This window comes from Lagenorhynchus albirostris, chromosome 10, assembly GCF_949774975.1.
Source record: "Lagenorhynchus albirostris chromosome 10, mLagAlb1.1, whole genome shotgun sequence".
Taxonomy (NCBI): domain Eukaryota; kingdom Metazoa; phylum Chordata; class Mammalia; order Artiodactyla; family Delphinidae; genus Lagenorhynchus; species Lagenorhynchus albirostris.
This window is the reverse complement of record NC_083104.1, coordinates 84,453,110-84,472,886: the sequence shown is the minus strand read 5'-3', so window position 1 is coordinate 84,472,886 and position 19,777 is coordinate 84,453,110. Positions and strand designations below refer to the sequence as shown.

General features: G+C 44.9%; 3 protein-coding genes across 9 annotated transcripts in view; 1 reads left to right on the top strand and 2 right to left on the bottom strand.

The window, feature by feature from the left end:
- Positions 1 to 19,777, top strand: part of CARMIL1 (capping protein regulator and myosin 1 linker 1) — a 318,449-nt gene that overhangs the window by 39,097 nt on the left and 259,575 nt on the right. The window lies entirely within an intron of this gene.
- The window catches only part of LOC132527646 (cytidine monophosphate-N-acetylneuraminic acid hydroxylase), a 257,079-nt gene that overhangs the window by 189,713 nt on the left and 47,589 nt on the right, over positions 1 to 19,777 (bottom strand). The gene's annotated exons all lie outside the window — the stretch shown is intronic.
- Positions 13,103 to 13,728, bottom strand: LOC132527946 (small ribosomal subunit protein eS12-like). The gene is made up of 2 exons (XM_060163948.1): positions 13,550 to 13,728; positions 13,103 to 13,181 (listed from the first exon to the last, which is right to left on the bottom strand). The coding sequence occupies exons 1-2, from the start codon at positions 13,726 to 13,728 to the stop codon at positions 13,103 to 13,105; spliced, it is 258 nt and encodes an 85-aa protein (XP_060019931.1).

Here is a 19,777-nt window from a genome sequence, read left to right as displayed (position 1 = left end):
TGAGCCTGCGCATCCGGAGCCTGTGCTCCGCAGCGGGAGAGGCCACAACAGTGAGAGGCCCGCGTACCACAAAAAAACAAAACAAAACAAAACACAACTGAACCTTTATACCCATTGAATAGCAACTTTCATTTTCTCTGCCCCTCTGTACCCGGCAGCCACCATTCTACTTTCTGTTTCTAAGAGTTTGACTGCTTAAGATATCACATATAAATGGAATCAGTAAGTATTTGTCTTTTGGAGCCTGGGTTATTTCATTTAGCATAAAGTTCATCGTCGCATATGACAGGATTTCCTTCTTTCTTGAGGCTGAATAATATTCCACCGTATGAATATACCCCATTTTCTTTGTCCATTCATCCGTTCGCAGACATTTGGGTTGCTTCTGCTGTTGGGTATTGTTACTCTCTTTTGAACCCTGCTTGTGTCAGGCTCTGTGCTAGGTACTGGGATGGGAAAAGAACACGGCCCGGATCAGACCCTCAGGGACATCACAGTGTCGTCAAGGAGAAAGCAAGTAAATGAACTATTTCCGTGGAGTCCAGGAAGAGCGATGGTGGTGGGAAGCCCGGAGAGTGGCACGTGGTCCACATTTGTTACACCAAACTAAGTGTTGAGGAAAAACTAGAATTAGATGAAGAGGAGATGGTCGGGCTTCCCTGGTGGCGCAGTGGTTGAGAGTGCGCCTGCTGATACAGGGGACACAGGTTCGTGCCCCGGTCCGGGAAGATCCCACATGCCGCGGAGCGGCTGGGCCCGTGAGCCATGGCCGCTGAGCCTGCGCATCTGGGGCCTGTGCTCCGCAGCGGGAGAGGCCACAACAGTGAGAGGCCCGCGTACCAGGAAAAAAAAAAAAAAAAGAGATGGTCAGTGGTGGGTTTGCTGAGCAAGGAGACTTGATCTGAGGGGAAACAAATTTGGTTATAGAATTGCAAGAGGAGAATCCAGGGAGTGGTGAGAAATGTAGCTGGAAGCATCAGCCGCAGCTAGGAAAAGCAGGTCAGGAAGGACTCACGTGCCACACTGAGGAATGTATAGAGTTTTTCTTGAAGGCCCCTGGGAGCTATCAGAGGATTATAAGCAGGAAAGTGATAACAGACTCTAGGAGGAATATATCAGTGGCACTGTGGTTACAGGATACTGCTGTGAATGCCCGTGATGTATGATTTTACTTATTCCTCAAAAAAAATTTGCTAAATGAGCAAGCATGGAGTAGGCCTTCTATCAAGGATCAGAGAAGAGCAGACACGATTTGGGGGGTTGGGGGTGCAGGTTCCTTTGAGCTTTGTGATCATTTGCCTGATTTATTACTGAGTATCAATGGAGACCAGTTCCCTGAGCTGTGTCTTGAGATGAGGTTTCCACCACCATGTGGTGGAGACTTCGTTGAAACTTGAATATTGGCTGTTATGTGACGCAGGAATATATATTCTATGAAAGCATGTTGATATATTTTCATATACCGTGAGTTGTTTAATATGGAAATGTTTTGTAAAAATGTCATCTGGTGGGAAGGCTGATACTTAGTTATCTTAAAAAAAAAGTACTGGACAAGACAGTCTACCTTCAGATTTCAGGGTTCTGCTGTGGGTCTGATTTTGTGGAAATGGTTTGTGTTCAGTTGTATTTTTCCCACCCCTTACGGCTCTCATATGGTATTGTTTTGACTTGTTTGCAACATAATTAACTTGTCCTAAAGAGATGGATTCAAATAATCTGGAAGGTGGTTTGATTATGTTAGCTAGAAATTTGAAGTCATTGTCTGCTCTTGTTATGAGGTTTGTTATTTATTCATTCATTTATCCATCCATTTATACAATAGAAATTTATTCGGTATGTACTACATATATATAGGAGGCCCTGTGCTAGGTGTACAGCAAGTATGACACATATGGCTTGACTAGCCATCTAGACAGTGAGGCAGACAAACAGGTAAATAAATACATACACATTAATTGTGGCAAGGCTAAAAACTGTCAAAAAGGGTGCAATGATAAGGAATTTGGAGTGGGGTGGGGGGTTATGTAGGGTAGTTAGATGAGACATTTATGAGGTGACATTTAAGGTAATGCCCGAAGGAAAAGAGAGAACAGTCAAGAGAGAAGAGTGAGGGGAAGGGGCTTCTAGGCAGATTCAGCAGAATATGCAAAGGTCCTGAGGAAGCTTTTGGTTTTAGGGGACCTAAAGGGGCACCGAGGCTAGAGCACGATGGATCAGAGAAGCCACGCCAGACCACATACACTGTGGTAACTAAGGAGTTTGGATTTTATTTTCAAATAACACAATCTGATATGTTTAAAATGATGACTGAGGCTTCTTAAGTAGAGAATAAATTAGAGGGAGGCAAGACAGTGGGACAACCAGTAATTTAGGTGTTCCTGGGTAGGGAGGTGAGAGATGATGACTTGGTGTAGGGTGATGGGTCTGCAAGGTGTTCTCAGGACCAGCAGCAGCAGAATCACCTGGGAACTTATTAGTAATAATGCACATTCTCAGCCTGATCGCACACCTACTGAATCAGAAACTCTAGGGGGTGGGACGGGACCCAGCAATCTGTGTTTTATCAAGCCCTCCAGATGATCTGATGCACGGAAAAGTTTGAGAACCGCTTGTCTCAGGATTGCTAGAGGAGGTGGTGAGAGGTGGACAGATTCGGGATGTGTTTGGAATATAGAAGTAGTGGGACTTGCATATGAGAGTTGAGGAAAATAAGAGGAATCAGTGATGAGTTTGAGAAACTGGGTAGGTAGGGACCTTGTTCAGTGTGATGCGGGAGACTGGTGGGGTTGCGAAAGGACATAACTTTAGAACACATTGAGTTTGGGATGCCTTTGAAACGTCCAAGTGAAGATGTTGACCTTTGGTGGCAGCATGAGCGCATAGCCCAGGGAAAGGTTTAATTTCAAGAAATACGTTTGGGACTTGCCAGTGTACGAGGGAGTGTTTGAAGGAAGCTGCTCCTTGCTGTGTGCAAACCAGCTCTGAATGAGCATTTTGTAGTCCTGAAAAGGAGTAGCATATGGGCTTCAACAGCCGGTCATATTTTCTTTTATTACATATTTAAAACAACATCCAAGATTAAAAAAAAATATTTCCTGGCAACTAGCGTAACAGGCGGCAATAAAAATTATTACTGGCTGTTGATATGGGCTACTGTGTGTTTTAAGTTGTGTTTTTGCATCCAACTTCGTGGAATTGACAGTTTTTTAGTTAATCTGTCACTGAGCAAATTTATATTAATGAGTAAGAAGAGGAAAACGAGATTTATCACTTGTGTATCACTTCAAGCTTCTGTTCGGTACAGTCAGTATTTCAGAATTTTGTACTTTTGACATTTTGGGTCATAAACTATAAAACGTTGGGGCTGAAGGGGGACGGGGTTGAGGGAGGGGGAGGGATGGAGTGGGAGGTTGGGGTGAGCAGATGTAAGCTTTTATATAGAGAATGGATAAACAACAAGGGCCTACTGTATAGCACAGGGAACTATATTCAGTATCCTATGACAAACCATAATGGAAAAGAATATAAAAAAAGAATGTAGATATTATATGTGTAACTGAATCACTTTGCTGTACAGCAGAAATTAACACAACATTGTGAATCAACTATACTCCAATTAAAAGAAAAGGAAAAAGAAAGAAAACAATGCTGGGGCTGGAGTGGGAGACTGGGCTTGGGGAGAGAAAAGAACATTTGAGCACCGTTTATGGTTGGAATCATTGGTTTATTATTTCATCTCATCCCCACTGTGAGGCAGGTGGGATTTCCTCATTTGTAGCTGATGAAATGAGCGAATAAAGAAAATTTCTGTTTAAATCCAAGTTTAAAATGGATCTTTCTTCTATGCCAAGCTTATGAGGGCAGAGTAGGTGTGAGAGCGGAGTGTGGGACAGGGCTTACAGAGTGAGTTTCTCCAGATAAAGCCAGACGTGTCCGCAAGGGATAAAGGACCAGTGAAGTACTTTATTTTATTTTGGTTTTTTTTAAAAAATATTTATTTATTTGGCTGCGCCGGGTCTTAGTTGTGGCACGAGGGATCTTTAGTTGCGGCATGCAGGGTCTAGTTCCCTGAACAGGGATGGAACCTGGGCCCCCTGCATTGGGAGCACGGAGTCTTAACCACTGGACCAGGGAGGTCCCTAATGAGGTACTTTAAAGGAGACTGAGCCATGGCAAGGCACTTAAGTTTAGTTTCACTGGCAGGTACCTCACAGAACAGAAAGGACTCTTTAGATGTTCAGTGTTGGGCTTGGCCCTTAAAGACGTACCTGGGAGTTCTCTAGATAGTCCTGTGAATCTTACGTTAAAGCAGCTACAGACCAGGCGCTTCTTTGGGCATTTCATTAAAAGCTTCCTTTTTATTTTGAGGTTTATTGACCTTTTCTTCCCTCTAGACCTGGAAGGCCTTGTTCCTTTCCTATAGAAGTTCCATCTCTCTGAGTTCAAATGTCTCAGCCTCCTAACCTATTCTCTCTCAAGTTCCACTCTACGATCTTGGGATCATTCTCTCTCTCTCTCTCCCAGACTTATCTCGGGTTCTGTGGGCCTTTGGAGCAGTTCCCTGTAGACTGCATTTGCTGTCACCTCTCCCCTGGCTCCTGGTGGAAACAGTGGTTGAGGTAATTAGCTGAAATGTGGGGGAAACTCCTGGAATGATGAGCTGGATGAAACTCCTGTTGGTTAACATGGATGCTTTAATCCAGCTGTTCTGGAGCCCGGGGCATCGGGTGTTGGGCCCTACAATTGGTGCCAGTCTTAGAGGGTTGTATGTATTTCCAGCCACAAAAGATCTCTGTGCCATGTTGGAGAAGACAAAAGTTTATAATCAGTGGGCCACTGAAAATGACAATGGGTAGCTTAGACGGAAAGCAGATGTCACCAGCTAGCGGCCTGCAGCCTATTCTAACGTGCTTTAAGTACACAGAGTTAAAAGAAAAATTAAATTGGTTGCCAGTATTTACAAATTGGGAGATTTCAGTCATATATCTCAGTTCCAGCCGCTCTTGAGAGCTTAGACTTTGGAATCAGGCCTACGTCTGTGCCTAACACAGATCAGAAGAGGTAGTGACTGGCCCAACACCACCTTGGCCTCTGTACACATTTGGGTTCCCTGACCCTCACCCTAAGTGATCAGAACATGATGTGTTTGGGAATGTGTATTTTTTTATTTTTTTGCGGTACGCGGGCCTCTCACTGTTGCGGCCTCTCCCGTTGCGGAGCACAGGCTCCGGACGCACAGGCTCAGCGGCCACGGCTCACGGGCCCAGCCGCTCCGCGGCATGTGGGATCTTCCCGGACCGGGGCACAAACCCATGTCCCCTGCATCGGCAGGCGGACTCTCAACCACTGCGCCACCAGGGAAGCCCGGGAATGTGTATTATCCTTGCAGAAGCACAGGGTGAGAAGTCTTCTCGTCTAAGAAGCATTGCTGGTGTTCAGATCAAGATATGAGTAAGAGGAAACATGTGTTTAAATGGAACACATAAGGGATCTTTTGGAGAAGTTCAATGAGAGAACTGATCATCTCTTCCGTCATATCTAAGTACAGATCCCTTCTTGTTTCAGCCCGAATTTTCAGATATTGTTGCATGTGTGTGTTTTGAAAGATAGGGTTGAGAAAAACGATGAGAAGAAAGGATATTTTTACCCCATAGAGTTGTTCAGGCTGTTCAGTGTATATTAAGATATATGGAAGGTTTCAATCTCTAGTCCGGGCATTAGCTCATTATTATTAATCTAAGTAGACATTCTTTTTTAAAAAATAATTAATTTTTGGATGTGTTGGGTCTGTTGCTGCGCGTGGGCGTTTCTAGTTGTGGCGAGCGGGGGCTACTCTTTGTTGTGGTGCACGTGCTTCTCATTGCGGTGGCTTCTCTTGTTGCGGAGCACGGGCTCGTGGCACGCGGGCTCAGGAGTTGTGGCTCGCGGGCTTAGTTGCTCCGCTGCATGTGGGATCTTCCCGGACCAGGGCTCGAACCCGTGTCCCCTGCTTTGGCAGGTGGATTCTTAACCACCGCGCCACCAGAGAAGTCCCCTAGCAGACATTCTTTGATATGCGTTGTTTAGTGGTGAACTTGTGAAGAGTATGTGATTCTATTCAGCGCTGGGGATTCGTGGTTAAAATAACCCATTTGTGCACATTGAGGCACACAGTCGTAGGGCAGGAAATTGAAGGTCAGGAGTAGAGAGGGAAGTCAGAGAAGACGTTTCATTCTGTAGTTAGTTTAGCAAACACCAATGAGGTGCCTGTGATGTGCTGGGCCCAGTGCTACTACCAGGGGTAGGAAGATAAGCAAAACAAAAAGAACATGCAGACTCTAATGAATAATCTCAGTATCATGTAGTAAGAGGTGTGCCCACAGTGCTGTGGGATGACAGACTGGCCCTTGGCTTAGTTCAGAGCTAGATGGACGTTCCCCTGGGAAGTTGACGCCTGAGTTGAGGCTTGAAGGCTACGAGTCAGTGACAGGTGGGGAAAGAATTTAACGTTTGAAGTATAGTTTGGAGTTAAGTCATGGAGGGCTTTCCAGAACCTTTTAAGGAGTCCGGAAAGAAGGGGAGACATCAGATTTACGTTTGACCCCAGTGTGGTAACGGGCTTACAGAATGGCAAGGCTGGAGGCTGGGAGACCTGCTAAGTTGTAACCAAGTCAGAAAATCCTTTTTGGTTTTAGAAGGTGAGGATGGGACCTAGAATGGCCTAGGCCATGGTTTACCTGCTGCCTAAGGTGAACACGTCTCAGAGGTGCTGGCGCTTTGCCATTGTGAAGGACTGGCTCAGATGCTCCATTATAGACTTAGAAAGATCGAGGATTGTTGGTCAGTCTTATCATTTTGTTGAGCTCTTAAATTAGTTTGTATTTTAAGGTTTTTTTTTTTGTTTGTGTGTTTTAGATAGGAGAGGGAGGACAGAACTTATTGTAATATAATTTTGCTAAAAGTTTTGCAGAAGTGAATCATGTTTATCAAGATAAATTATACAAGAAGTTTGTTTGATTCTAACATTGTTTCTATGGGAAATCAGTCTTCAACAAGGGGAAGCAAGCTTCCTGGGAGGAGGTAGGCAGCATCTCTTCCGCCCATGAGGACCCTGAGGAACGAAGCGTTAGCCACTGCTCGCGCTCTGGGGTCAGTTCATTCTGGGCCTCCTCCAGCCTCTTGCTGTCAGAACCATTTTTCTTCTGTTTGTTTTAGTATAAAGGGTGAAGAAGTCACTTGTTCTCTGCGACATACAAGGACCTCATTAGTGGGTGGGGGAACAGCCCTCCACAAAATATTCTGGGGAAGGACTGTGTGTTCCTGGGGCACCACTGCTGTCATAGAAGCCTCACGAGTGAGGCTGACCTGTCGTAGACTAAGGAGGTTTTGTGGGCACTAAGTCCCATTAAAATTTCGTTCAGGCTGTCATCACCGGCTCTCCAGGCAAACTTCAGCAGCCTTTTAACTACTGGCCCCATGGCCTGTGGCCTCACTCTGATCCTCTGTCTGCACAGCTGCCCCAGTGGCTTTCTGAAATGAAAAATCCAAGCGTATCATTCCCTGCTTAAAATCCTTCAACCATTTTCCAAAGCTAATCAGTGGAGGCCAGAAGCCGACAACGTTGGTCGTCTGTCCAACCCTGCGGCCTTTACTCTTTCTTTTCTGCCTCACCGCCTGGCAGGACCCAGAGGACTGTCCCCCAGGTAGTCAGAATAGAGTCCTCTTTGTTATTAGATTTCTAGAAAACTATCTGGCTGGACCCACCCGGAAGAAGCACCTTGAAGAAGTGTCTTTAATTTTTAATGTTTGTCTTTGGCTTTTAGCAAAAGTTGATATGAGAAGCTGAGTGTGAAGGACATGTCCACATTTTTTCGTTAAAGGAATAATCAGTCCATTTTCCTATTCTGTGCTTCCTTAAGGACCCGTGAATGATATTTTTGAGTGAATAGCTTCTATGCTAAATTGCTGTTAGCATTTAGTGCCAGGAAAACCAAACTTTTCTCATTTAAAAAACTTAACCTGCTTCCTTTTAAAAAATCAGTTAGTTAAAATAACACTGTGTTTGCTTTTTGCCTCTGTTGCCAGGACTCTCAGCGCTAAAATTTTCAGTCATAATAATCATAAAAGCCTAGGTAGTGGTTGAACTGGCAATCTGCTGTTTGTCTGCCCAGCCCAGCAGCCCTTTCCCAGTTTATTCATTTGTTTGCAAATATTTATTGCGTCATTGTCCTGTGCTTCTGTGCCTGCTGGTCCCTGTGCCCTAGTCCCTTGACCACAGCGATTGGTCCAGGAGGTGGACATGTGACCCAAGCAAGAGTCCTAACTGGGGTCTTTGGAAACACTGCCCTGGAGAGAGAGGCAGTATTTCAGTTGGAGAGACTGTGTGGTACCCCCTCCGCTGCCTGTGCCTTGATCCTGCTACATGGGAGGAAACCTTTCTGAGTAGCGGAGGATGAGGTCCTCACCCAGGAAAGCCGAGCTTTGTGGAAAGACCCCTTCCCTGCTGTTTGCTATGCTTTGTCTCTTGGAATGCCAAGGTTCCAAAGTGTTAAATGACTAGAACTTTATTTGGTCAAACAAGTTTAAAGAAAGAGGTTTCTTGATGGCAGAACTTGTCAGAGCCTTTAATATTGGATGTGTTTTGCGCGTCTTCCAGAGGAGGATTAGTAAAGTACGCAGTATTTTTTTTTTTTTTTTTTTTTGCGGTACGCGGGCCTCTCACTGTTGTGGCCTCTCCTGTTGCGGAGCACAGGCTCCGGACGCGCAGGTTCAGCGGCCACGGCTCACGGGCGCAGCCACTCCGCAGCATGTGGGATCTTCCCAGACCGGGGCACGAACCCGTGTCCCCTGCATCGGCAGGCAGACTCTCAACCACTGTGCCACTAGGGAAGCCCAAGTACGAAGTATTTGCCAAACTTATTTAACTGTGGGTTTAAAAAAAGAAGTGAAACACCTATAAGTATCCCATCTTTACAAATGAGGAAACTGAGTCACACATAGGTTAAGAGACTTCCTGAGGTCATACAAGTCAGGGCTGGTCTGGAAGGTAAACTCAGCTTTCCTGTCTTTGACATTCATTTCCCCATCACGTGTGGGTTGTCGTATAAGAACGCTTGTCTCTGTGAACCATATGCCACGGTCTGAATGTGTCTGTTTTTTAAATTGCAATTTGCATCGCAACTTGTGCTTCTGGTTCTTGTATTATTACTCAGGCCTTCTCTATAGGTGAGCGGCCAATCCTCAGAAATCCTGGAAAGCACACAGTTCTATCGATTTGATTTTGTTATAAGGAATATATAATAACTCTGGGTTCCTGGCTTTAAATTATAAGGATGTGTTAAATTATGAAGGTGACATGAGGTCTCTGTACGTTCCACGTTCTATACAGTGTCATTAGGCATTTCCATTTTGATGCAATGTCTGTTAAAGAGACCTGTTTTCTGAGAGTGTGGTTGTACTCTTATTTTTAATCTTTGTGATTTTTGTGAAGCTGTGTTTGTTGTAGACACTTGTTGAAAATAAGCTAATAGAGAAGTAGGATGAAGCATTTTACTGATTCTGACACGCCTCCAGCTGAGAAATGGCGGGCAGAGACTGAATGAGAAGGAGACGTATAGCTCATTTCTAGGCTGATTACAGAGAAGTGAGCAGCGAGTGGCCACGTGGGCTGTCGCAGTCACCCCGCTGTGGTGGCAGAGCGAGGGCTGAAGCCGTGCTCCGTGGGTTCATGTGCAGTGCTCTTTCCCTCGCCTTGTGTTGGCATCTGTATTTTTGTTTATGATCTCTAGGTTTCCACATCACCTACAGGTAATTAAAGTCATGTTATATGGAAGATATGCACATCTTTTACATGAAGACGGTGCATGTCTAAATTATTCATTCCTGGCGGATCTCCATGCTGTCGTGTTGCTATGATCGTTGGTCGCTTGACCGTTCCCACCACCTCCATTAGATCCTCATCACTTTTCTCTTGAATTGCTTCTCAACTTGCCTCCTCGCTTCCTAGTTCACCCCCCTTCCACCCATCCTCGGTATTCCCAGGAGGAAAAACCCTTCACTCACCCACTTCCCGCCCATAGGTTTCAGGTGTTGTTCTCTGACCCCTGCTTCCCTCTCCAGCCACGTCTCCTGCCCCTTGTTATGTGCATCCTTAGTCCCAGCTTTAGCAACTACTTGCTCTGTGGATGAGAAGAGGTTTCTTCCCTCTATGCTCTTAGGTAGCATTAACCTCTGACCGAAATGCCTCCCTCTCCCCATTCCATCCACCTCATCCTTCAGGACTCGGCTCCTATGTGTGTTTCTCTAGGAAGCCTTTCCAGATGCAGCCACCTTCCCATCAGCCTGTGAGCAACTTAGTACAACATGATGGTGAGGAGTGTGGACTGTAGTCCCAGGTGGCCTGGGTTCAAACCCGTGCTGTACTGGCTCCACGCTGTGTGACATTGGACAAGTCACTTAACCTTTCTGTGCTTCAGCTCTGTCACCTGTAAAATGGTTATCTCCTAGGATTGTTTTTAGGATAAATGAGTTAATGCATGTAAATCACTCATGAAAGCACCTATGCTTAAGTCCTATTGATTATTATTTATATTTTCAATCTAGTATTATTATTATTGGTTTTTATTAAGAGTAAAAAACTACTCTCATTCCATTTTTATACCCTCAAGCCCCTTTCATAGTGCACGGTATCTGGTAGGCACTCAGTAAACGTTGCCTATCTGAATGAGTCAACCGAAACAATCAGTAAACAGAGCATCTATTTCAGTGTTTGTCAAGTTATGCCCAGCTGTGTTCCAGAAAAGGTTTATTTCAATCACTGTTTTAGATGCATCCTTTTAGGAGCAATGTATAGATATAAACTTTAATATCTGTATCTTCCTCAGACTCAGGAGTCATTTAGAGTTGCCTTTTTAAAATTCTGTTCGTTCACTAACAGATTTGTAGTGTTGGTACAGTTGCCCTTTAAAAGACAGTGTATAGATTGGATGTAAAAAATATCATGTTTAAATAAACTGTATGCCTGCTCTAGTAAGTGAAGTGCTTCTTTGTAAAGGCAGTCATTGTGCTGGATTATGATGTCATAAAGTTTAAAGAGACAAATGCTTATCATGATTTGTGCCTTTAAAAAAATGTAGAGCTATTCAAATACATCTCTCTACCTCCTCATTATGCATCTCCACTTCTGCGTTAATGAATGTCTTGCTGTGAGTCAACCATATATCCATTCAAGATTCAGGTACTGATGGCTCAGTGTCCAGTATATTCACTCCAGTATATTTGCACTTGGTCTCATTTCTCCACAACTATTTAAAACCCAAATAACATTCACGAGCTAAGGGTCTTAATTTCTTTATTTTTTACGTTTCTGTTTATTCATTGGTATTATAGTAACTGGGCACCTTTCTTCTAACCTTGATGATCTCACCTCTATTTTAAGGAAGCTGGAAGGAAACTGAGATCTGGACCACCTCTGAAAAACTGAATGTCAAGTCAGTTGTCCAGTCACACAATGGTATAAGCAGCCAACATCCTCTAAAAGGTTCCATGCCCATAATGGCATCATTGACATTTGAACTGAGTGGAGTTGTTCTCTGAAAAGTGCCATAGAGAAAACACAAGGCGGTGGGGGGGGGGGCGATCGTGGTGGTGATGGGTCAGAGGTTCTTCAAGTGAACTGAATGAGGCCAGCCGCGAATGAGGACAGCCCAGTGAGTGATTCCTTTGTTCCACTGTGAAACAAAATACTCGAAAATGTGCTTGTAACAAAGAGTGTTATTTGCTCAGAGTGGACATGATGTAGTGAAGAGTTTTTGAAAACTTTCATTTGGTGACTAATATTTTGACTCAGTAAAGATATTAAAAAACACTTCTTTAACCACAAGGTCTTCGTGTGTAAAGAAGGTTATTATAGTTACAAATACTCAGTAGTGTTTAACGTGATAGGAGGGTACCCCACTGGCTGTGGCTGTACACTGATGCGTTCTGTCCCCAGGACTTTTGTCCCCCGGGAGACTATTTTGCAAGGGTTGTCAAATCACTGTCCTCATTTTCTTTTCTTTTTTTCAAACAAAAATATGCTTTTTCCACTGCATCAACAGACTCAAACAGCACCAAATACAGTGTAGGGACTCAAAATGTTAAGCCAACGATGATATAAAGGAATTAGAATTAAAAGCAAACTGAGGGCTTCCCTGGTGGCGCAGCGGTTGAGAGTCCGCCTGCCGATGCAGGGGACACGGGTTCGTGCCCCGGTCCGGGAAGATCCCACATGATGCAGAGTGGCTGGGCCCGTGAGCCATGGCTGCTGAGCCTGCGCGTCCGGAGCCTGTGTTCCGCAAGGGGAGAGGCCACGGCAGTGAGAGGCCCATATACCGCCAAAAAAAAAAAAAGCAAACAATTCACTTTCCCTTCACGTGTGTCCTGTAACTGTATAGTAAGACTGGCAAACCAGGGGAGAGAAACTCAAGGCACCCCAGTTGGCAATTTACAAGGGATTGCAGTTTTAAGACTTCCATTAGTCCTACCTGGCTCAACATTTCATACTCATACCAACGAACCCAACTCGATCCAGGCTTGAAGTACATGGGTCACCATTACATCTCCCTACTGAGATTCTAGAGGGAATAGAATACACAGAAGCACGTCTTGTTTCTGTGCCTAATATTTAGGTAAATAAAGGTTAAGGCACCCTGACCTTCCCTAATGGGCACGTGCATAAATGCATCTGGACTTCATGTACCTCCTAGTGTCCCACAGCCTAAATCCAATCCAGCTTTAGGATTTTAAGTTATTGACACCCACGCTTGACTAGCCTCAACCCATTTCTCTAGGTTCTAGGCTGGCCTTGTCGTAGTTGTGATAAATGTCCACACCCAAGAAGCCCTGACTGTCAACAATACCTTACTGTAAGCCTGTCTTTGCTGTGCTCTTCTACTTGCCAACACTGAAGTTACTTATTGGTTGGGAGAATAGCCTTTCACTTAGAAACCAGGAGACAGATAGCATGCTGCCAGCTATTTTGCAATGAATATCTTTTGTCCTTCATTAACAGGGACCTTACTTACTTCCCTGCCCCAAATAAAAAACCAGATATGAGGAACAAGAACCCAGTTTTTTAATTTGATCATTTCTTGCGTTTGAAGTACTCCTCGATGACATCCTTGGCCTGAGACTCTTTGCCATAGTCCTTAACCACCACACAGCTGCAACCAACCACTTTACGGGGTTTTCCTTCTCAGTTTTACAGAGGCCTCTACCCATTCCCCTAGTTTCTTGTGGTCATCAATCTTTTTTTTTTTTTTTTTTTTTTTTGCGGTACGCGGGCCTCTCACTGTTGTGGCCTCTCCCGTTGCGGAGCACAGGCTCCGGACGCACAGGCTCAGCGGCCATGGCTCACGGGCCCAGCCGCTCCGCGGCATGTGGGATCTTCTCGGACCGGGGCATGAACCCGCGTCCCCTGCATCGGCAGGCGGACTCCTAACCACTGCGCCACCAGGGAAGCCCGTGGTCATCAGTCTTAATCAGGTTGATTTGGTGCTCAGCACAAAGGGCCGCCACCAACTTGACATACATAGGCTCCTCACAGTTGGAAGCAAGCACGCAGAGATGGGCTTGGCGCTTGTCTAAGGCTTTGGCAGCTTCGCGAATTCCATGTGCTAGGCTGTCCTGGATGAGGGCGGTCTTCAGCACCTCTTGCAGAGCAGTATTAACGTCCATTAAACCTCCAGCAGCAAAGCCTTCCTCAGCCATGGGGCCATGGTGGTGGGTTAAGGGTGGAACCGAATCTTGAGTGCACCGAGCCTCCGCCTCTGTGCAGCTCCGCGGCGGCAGGGAAAGAGCCATGGTCCTCATTTTCTGTGTATCTGATGAGAATAGAGGCAGGCATAGTCCCTTGATTTTTCTAGTAGTTCTGCCTTTACATATTAGTTTTACAGAAAAAAGGTGGTCCTTTTTCTGTGTCTTGACTACTTTTATTAGGAGAGTCTGTACTTTTGGTAATAGTTTTGCCATTATGTCATTATCTATGAGCAGATATAAATTGCTGCACTTATTTTAGAAGACCAGTTCAGAGAGTTTTATCCTGAGGAAATCTTTGTATTTAGCACTTTTCCAGTAAGTGAGTGGGCCATTGATTGGGTTTTTTTTTTGTTTTTTTTTTTTTGCGGTACGCGGGCCTCTCACTGCTGTGACCTCTCCCCCCGCGGAGCACAGGCCCCGGACGCACAGGCCCAGCGGCCATGGCTCACGGGCCCAGCCGCTCCACAGCACGTGGGATCCCCCCAGACCGGGGCACGAACCCGTGTCCCCCGCATCGGCAGGCGGACCCCCAACCACTGCGCCACCAGGGAAGCCCTGATTGGGTTTTTTTGTTGTCGTTTGTTTTGTTTTGTTTGCGGTACGTGGGCCTCTCACTGTTTTGGCCTCTCCCGTTGCGGAGCACAGGCTCCAGACGTGCAGGCCCAGCGGCCATGGCTCACGGGCCCAGCTCCTCCGCGGCATGTGGGATTCTCCCGGACCGGGGCACAAACCCGTGTCCCCTGCATCGGCAGGCGGACTCTCAACCACTGCGCCACCAGGGAAGCCCCATTGATTGGGTTTTAACAGCTGTTTTGATGAATGAGTTGTTGTTATGAAGGGATTTCACACTTAAATCTTACTTCTTGGGCTGTGCTATTTTTGTCTTTTGAAAGTTATTTAGAATGAAACGGATCGGCACATGTTTTCTATGCTGAAAGTTACAGGGTGATCCCACTGTTTCAGAATTTGAGTTTCCACCAGCATTACTCCTCCCGTAGAGGGTCCCTAAGGGGTGTAATAGTTTTGATGGAATTTGTATATTCCATGAATGAAAAACAAACTACAGAATTTCCTTTGTGACTTTTTTTTTTTCCTACCCAAGTTCCCGTTTGTTCCCCCACCAATATAAAATAATATAAAACCACCACAACCAACTGATGGGGGTGAAAATGAAGACGTTGCCCTTGTTATAAATAGGGGCCTACCACCTCCCCCATGCACACACCCACAATCTCTTAAGCTTGGCCTGGGAGGGGATAATGTTTTCGCCTCCTTAGCTGTTTGAACCCTCTTGGGAAGTCATTCGAGTCTGAGTTTGCCTGGCTGGCTTCTAGCTAGCATACGAAGGTGGAGTTTGGTTTTCCCCACATCCACCTCCCTCTACTTCTCACCTCCATCTCCCTCTGCTTCCTTTCACCGGGATTCATGGAGTTTTCCCTGCCAGGAGGTTATTTTCTTAATGTAATATTGGGGCAGGAAACCCTTTACCTTTTATGCAACCTGCCTGCTTCTTTTCTGGGCTTACTTTGATTCCTATCATGGAGTTTGTCCAGTTTTCATTATCCTTCCCTGTGTGGTGGATATTCAGGTAGTAGATATTTCAGATGGTCTTTCTTGAACAGAACAGCACCTCCTAGCAGTGTGGCCATAGACAAATCGGTGACCTTTGGGACCATGGTGTCTAGTACTGGTAAAGCCACCAGATGGAAGTTTCTGTTCTCTTCAGAGTTGGGTCTGTCTCTGGCTGGGAAGTGGGAGGCCAGATGCAGGGATGCTGGTGTTAGTTGGAAGGCAGTAATTGAGGGCATGGAGTGGCTTTGGTGTTTGAGTCCCAGCCCTGTTCTCTGCGACCTTGTGCATGTTACTTACCCTTGTTAAACCTCAGTAATCTCTGCCATTGGGGTTTTTATAAAGATTAATGAGGTATGACATGAACACTCTTAGCACAGTCATTTACTGGCGCATGATCAGTAAATGGTGGAGGTGATGGTGATGTTATTAAGATTCCAACATCATGCCCATTTAGGCTGCGGTGTTGTCAGACTCAAGGAAACTGTCAACTTCATTATTTGTTTGGTTCCTTATTACTTTCCCCTCCTTATAGATTCATTACTTATATTTTTAAGATGTTTTCTTTAGCCTTACCACAGTCAGAGACCACTTTCTAAATAGCATTAAAATGGAAATTTGACTGAGCCTCTGATTCTCTCCCCAACTAACCCAGGTGGGCAGACCTTCCTTGGGAGGGTCATTTGTTTTTCAAGCTCCGTAGTGAAGAAGCAGAAGGTTTCTCCTTACTTCTAAGGTCAGCTGCCATTAAAGTCTTCAGTGTTCAATGTGTAGCTTAATGTCTTTTGTAACAATTGCTATTTTTGAACCAGTGTTTATGTCACAACATTTTGAGTGTAGAATATTCGTTATCTGACAGATCCTCCACTTGTAGAACTTTACAAACGACTAAGAACAATCCACGAGAATTTGTTGCTTTTGTCTGGAGGCCAAGAATATGGGCCTGTTGGTTTATGTATGATACTTAAAAAGGCCAAAGACCAGAGGTTTAATTCCCAGATTGGCCAATTAGTGTAGCTTTGTTCCACAACTTCAGATTGAACCTCAGACCCCAGCCATCTGTCTTTAACATGTGTGCCGTTGACCACAAGGGGCATTGGTCACATAGATGAAAGACCGGATGGATCTGCAGAAGACCGTGAACCAGCCACTCACTAGGAGGAGAGATCCGAACGCCCCCTGCGTACAAGGTGGTGAGTCGGTAGACCCAGCCTCCAAAATGAATGCTGGAGAGACTGTAAGGGAGCTGTTGTTTTAAAAAATGTTGAATAAGAATTGCTAAGTGATCATACTCCAGATGTCAGGAAAGTTAGGAAACTCTCAGATGTTTTAATTCTGACTGTGTATTTATAAATGAATCCTTCATAGAAGATAAGGGGAAGGTACCAGAAGGAAGAAGTATGACAATGTGGCAGTTTCCTGATGAACTTAGATCTTAATAGGAAGTACACAAAAAACAGAGGCCTGACAGTCAAGGGGAACCGCAGTGATAGTAGCTAATGTTTACATACTTGTGCCAGGCACTAGGTGTTCTTATTTGACCTCACTAGAACTTTATGAGGTTGATGTTATTGTTATTGCCATTTTACAGATGAGTAAATTGAGGCACTGAGCTTTTAGGTAGTGCTGTAGGTTGCACAGCTAGTTAAGTAGCTGGGGTGTGACTCGAGGCTGTCTGATTCTAGAGAGATGTGAGACTTGCAGAAGATGCTATGGACGATAAAATGTTGTCAAAGGAGTGCTCAGAGCCAGAGGAAAATAAAAGCTGCATCTGAATGGAACTGATGGAGGGTGTGTGTACTGATGGAGCATAACCCTTCACCTCCTATTATCTTTTTTTTTTTGGTCTATCTTTTATATACATATTTAAAAATCCAGAATGTTAACGATGTGTTGGGGAAGTAATAAGAAAGATCTAGTTTTTCTAAATGAATTTAAGCCTCTTAGCCTAACAGAATACCTTCCCAGGGTCCTGAGGACATTTGGGCTAGAGGTTGTTCATCCATGCCTGCGATCTTTAGGGAACGTGGAGAGCAGAAAATAGTGCCTGACAGGTGGAGGGGGGCGCAGGTGTGGAAAAGGTTGCGAAGCTCTTCTTCAAAGGAGCTGGTATCTTCCAATATTTAGAGCTTCCTGAGTATCCAGACTTGCTCTGAATGAGTGCATAGTATACAACTAGAGTCAGAGAAAGGACATTAGATGGGACAGAGTTTAATTGTCTGGAGTTAAAGTGTTTTTCTTCATTGGCTGGTGAGTAACCTGCACTTGGAAGAAGTCAGGTGTAAGATGGATGAGACTTCGGCACGGGGATGTCTCAGACGCGATATAAACACCAGGAGGTGATGAGACCATTAAGGTTTCCTCTGACCTGTTTCTAAGAACATGACTTTGTATGTATAAGACTAGGCCAGAGACTTATTTGGATCTTTGGTTTTCCCTCTGTGAAGAGGTTATTTAATCTCATTTCCAGATGAGGAAACTCGGGTTCAGAGAGGATGAGAGTGACTTTCTCACGTCAGCTTTTGGTGAGAAACAGGCTAGACGCTCATCTGGACTGATAACCTGACTACAGCTGTCATGGATACCGGGCCGTCCCGAGAGTCTCTAGATGCAGGGCAGGTTTGGGGGCTGGGCTCACCGGGGTTCAAATCCCAGCGCTAGAACTTACAGTCATCCCTCGGTATCCGCGAGGGGATTGGTTCCGGAACACCCCCCAAGGATACCGAAATCCAAGATGCTCACCTTCCTTATATAAAATGGCATATATTTGCATATAACATATGCATATCCTCCTGCACACTTTAAATCATCTCTAGATTACTTGTAATACATAATACAATGTGAATGCTGTGTAAATAGTTGCTAGAGTGCAGGAAATTCAAGTTTTGCTTTTTGGAACTTTCTGGAATTTTTTTTTCAAATATTTTCGATCTGTTGTTGGTTCAGTCTGCGGATGCGGAACCCTCTGATCCAAAGGGCCAACTATACTCTGTAACCTTGATTACTTCTTTGACTGCTCAACCGAAGAAATGGAATTGTTGTGACGATTAAGTGAAAAGAAAGTGCTCGGCATCTAGTAAGTACTGAGGATATGTCTCTGTTCTTTGTAGTTAGGCTTGAAATCTTTATTTTATTTATTATTACTGATAAGTTTTCCAGCATCTCTCAACTCATGCCTAAGAAGTTTCATTTTTACCTTATTTTTCTCTTTGGATGATGTGAAATTTCAAAAGAGCATTTCTTACAGTTTCTCTATATGTAAGAACTTTATATCTTCTAGGGCCCTTTGGGTGAAGGATCCAACTACAGGGCCTTTAGCAATTCTTACCTGCTCTGAAAGTATGTCATTTATTCTTTTTGAAAAAGATGCCCTCTAACTTTCCTCCTCCTCCAGCTCTGCACGTGGCTCACTGGTTACTGTGGCGACCGCACTCTAATAATCTTGTCAGGAAATATGATGTAACTATCTGTCTAATGTTATTTTCCAGACGTAAAATAAGCACACAGTTTCCTTCTAAGAATCCTGAAGAGTTCAGGGCCTAAGCACTGCTTCTCCTTGTTCCGATGTTTTATAAGATTGTAGGTACTTGCGGAAGAATGTACATCATTGGGTGTTTTTTAACTTAGAATGTTTATAGCACCCAATGGCCAGTGTGCCACTGTGAAGGCTTATGTGCTTTCATGTTCATTCTCCCGTAGTTGAGGAAATTTGGGGTAGTTTATTTTATTTTATTTTTTTGGCCACGTGGCTTGTGGGATCTTAGTTCCCCGACCAGGGATGGAACCCGGGCCCTGGCAGTGAAAGCGCCGAGTCCTAACCACTGGACTGCCAGGGAGTTCCCTTGGGTAGTTTAAAAAACGCAGAATTGTGGTTTCTAGAGGATTTACGTTTATTTCTAGACGTAAAGGATCTAAGGTAATTGCTGGGATAGTTAGGTCAAGTCAGTATTTTCACATTTTTCGGAAGAGGCTAATTTTACAAAACATCTCTCTACTGGCCCATTAGTGAGGAGTAAGTCTGTATCTTCTCAGCAGCCCCCCACCTTCCTCAGCACCCCTAACGTCCTCAGTAGGGGTCAGATAGGACCCCCAGTTCTCTGCTCCTGGAAAGACCCTTCCGCACTGCCAGCCTCTCCATCACTCTCTACCTTCAGCATCAGGACCAGTCGCATCACACTTGCTATTCCTGTTTGTGCCAGTCACCATAGGAGGCCTGGACTCCCAAGGCATCCCTCATCCCTTTGTCGTATCCTCATTTGACTCTTTACTTCAGTTTTTAAAATCCTGTCTCTCCCTCTGGAGCCCTCTCCCTGTGCACTCTGTGCCCTTGGGGTCAGTCATCAGCAAATCCCCAACTTCCTGACCTTGTCTGTGGACATCCCCTCCCCTTCTTGCTTTTATGGAAACCTGGGGCTCCCCTGACAATACTGCT

Bases quoted from the DNA above. Each gene is read 5' to 3' on its own strand.
- LOC132527946 (XM_060163948.1), bottom strand. From the start codon at position 13,728: ATGGCTGAGGAAGGCTTTGCTGCTGGAGGTTTAATGGACGTTAATACT. The intron at 13,182-13,549 runs GTATGTCAAGTT...GGTTGGTTGCAG, and splicing joins TCCAACTGTGAGGAGCCTAT to CTGTGTGGTGGTTAAGGACT.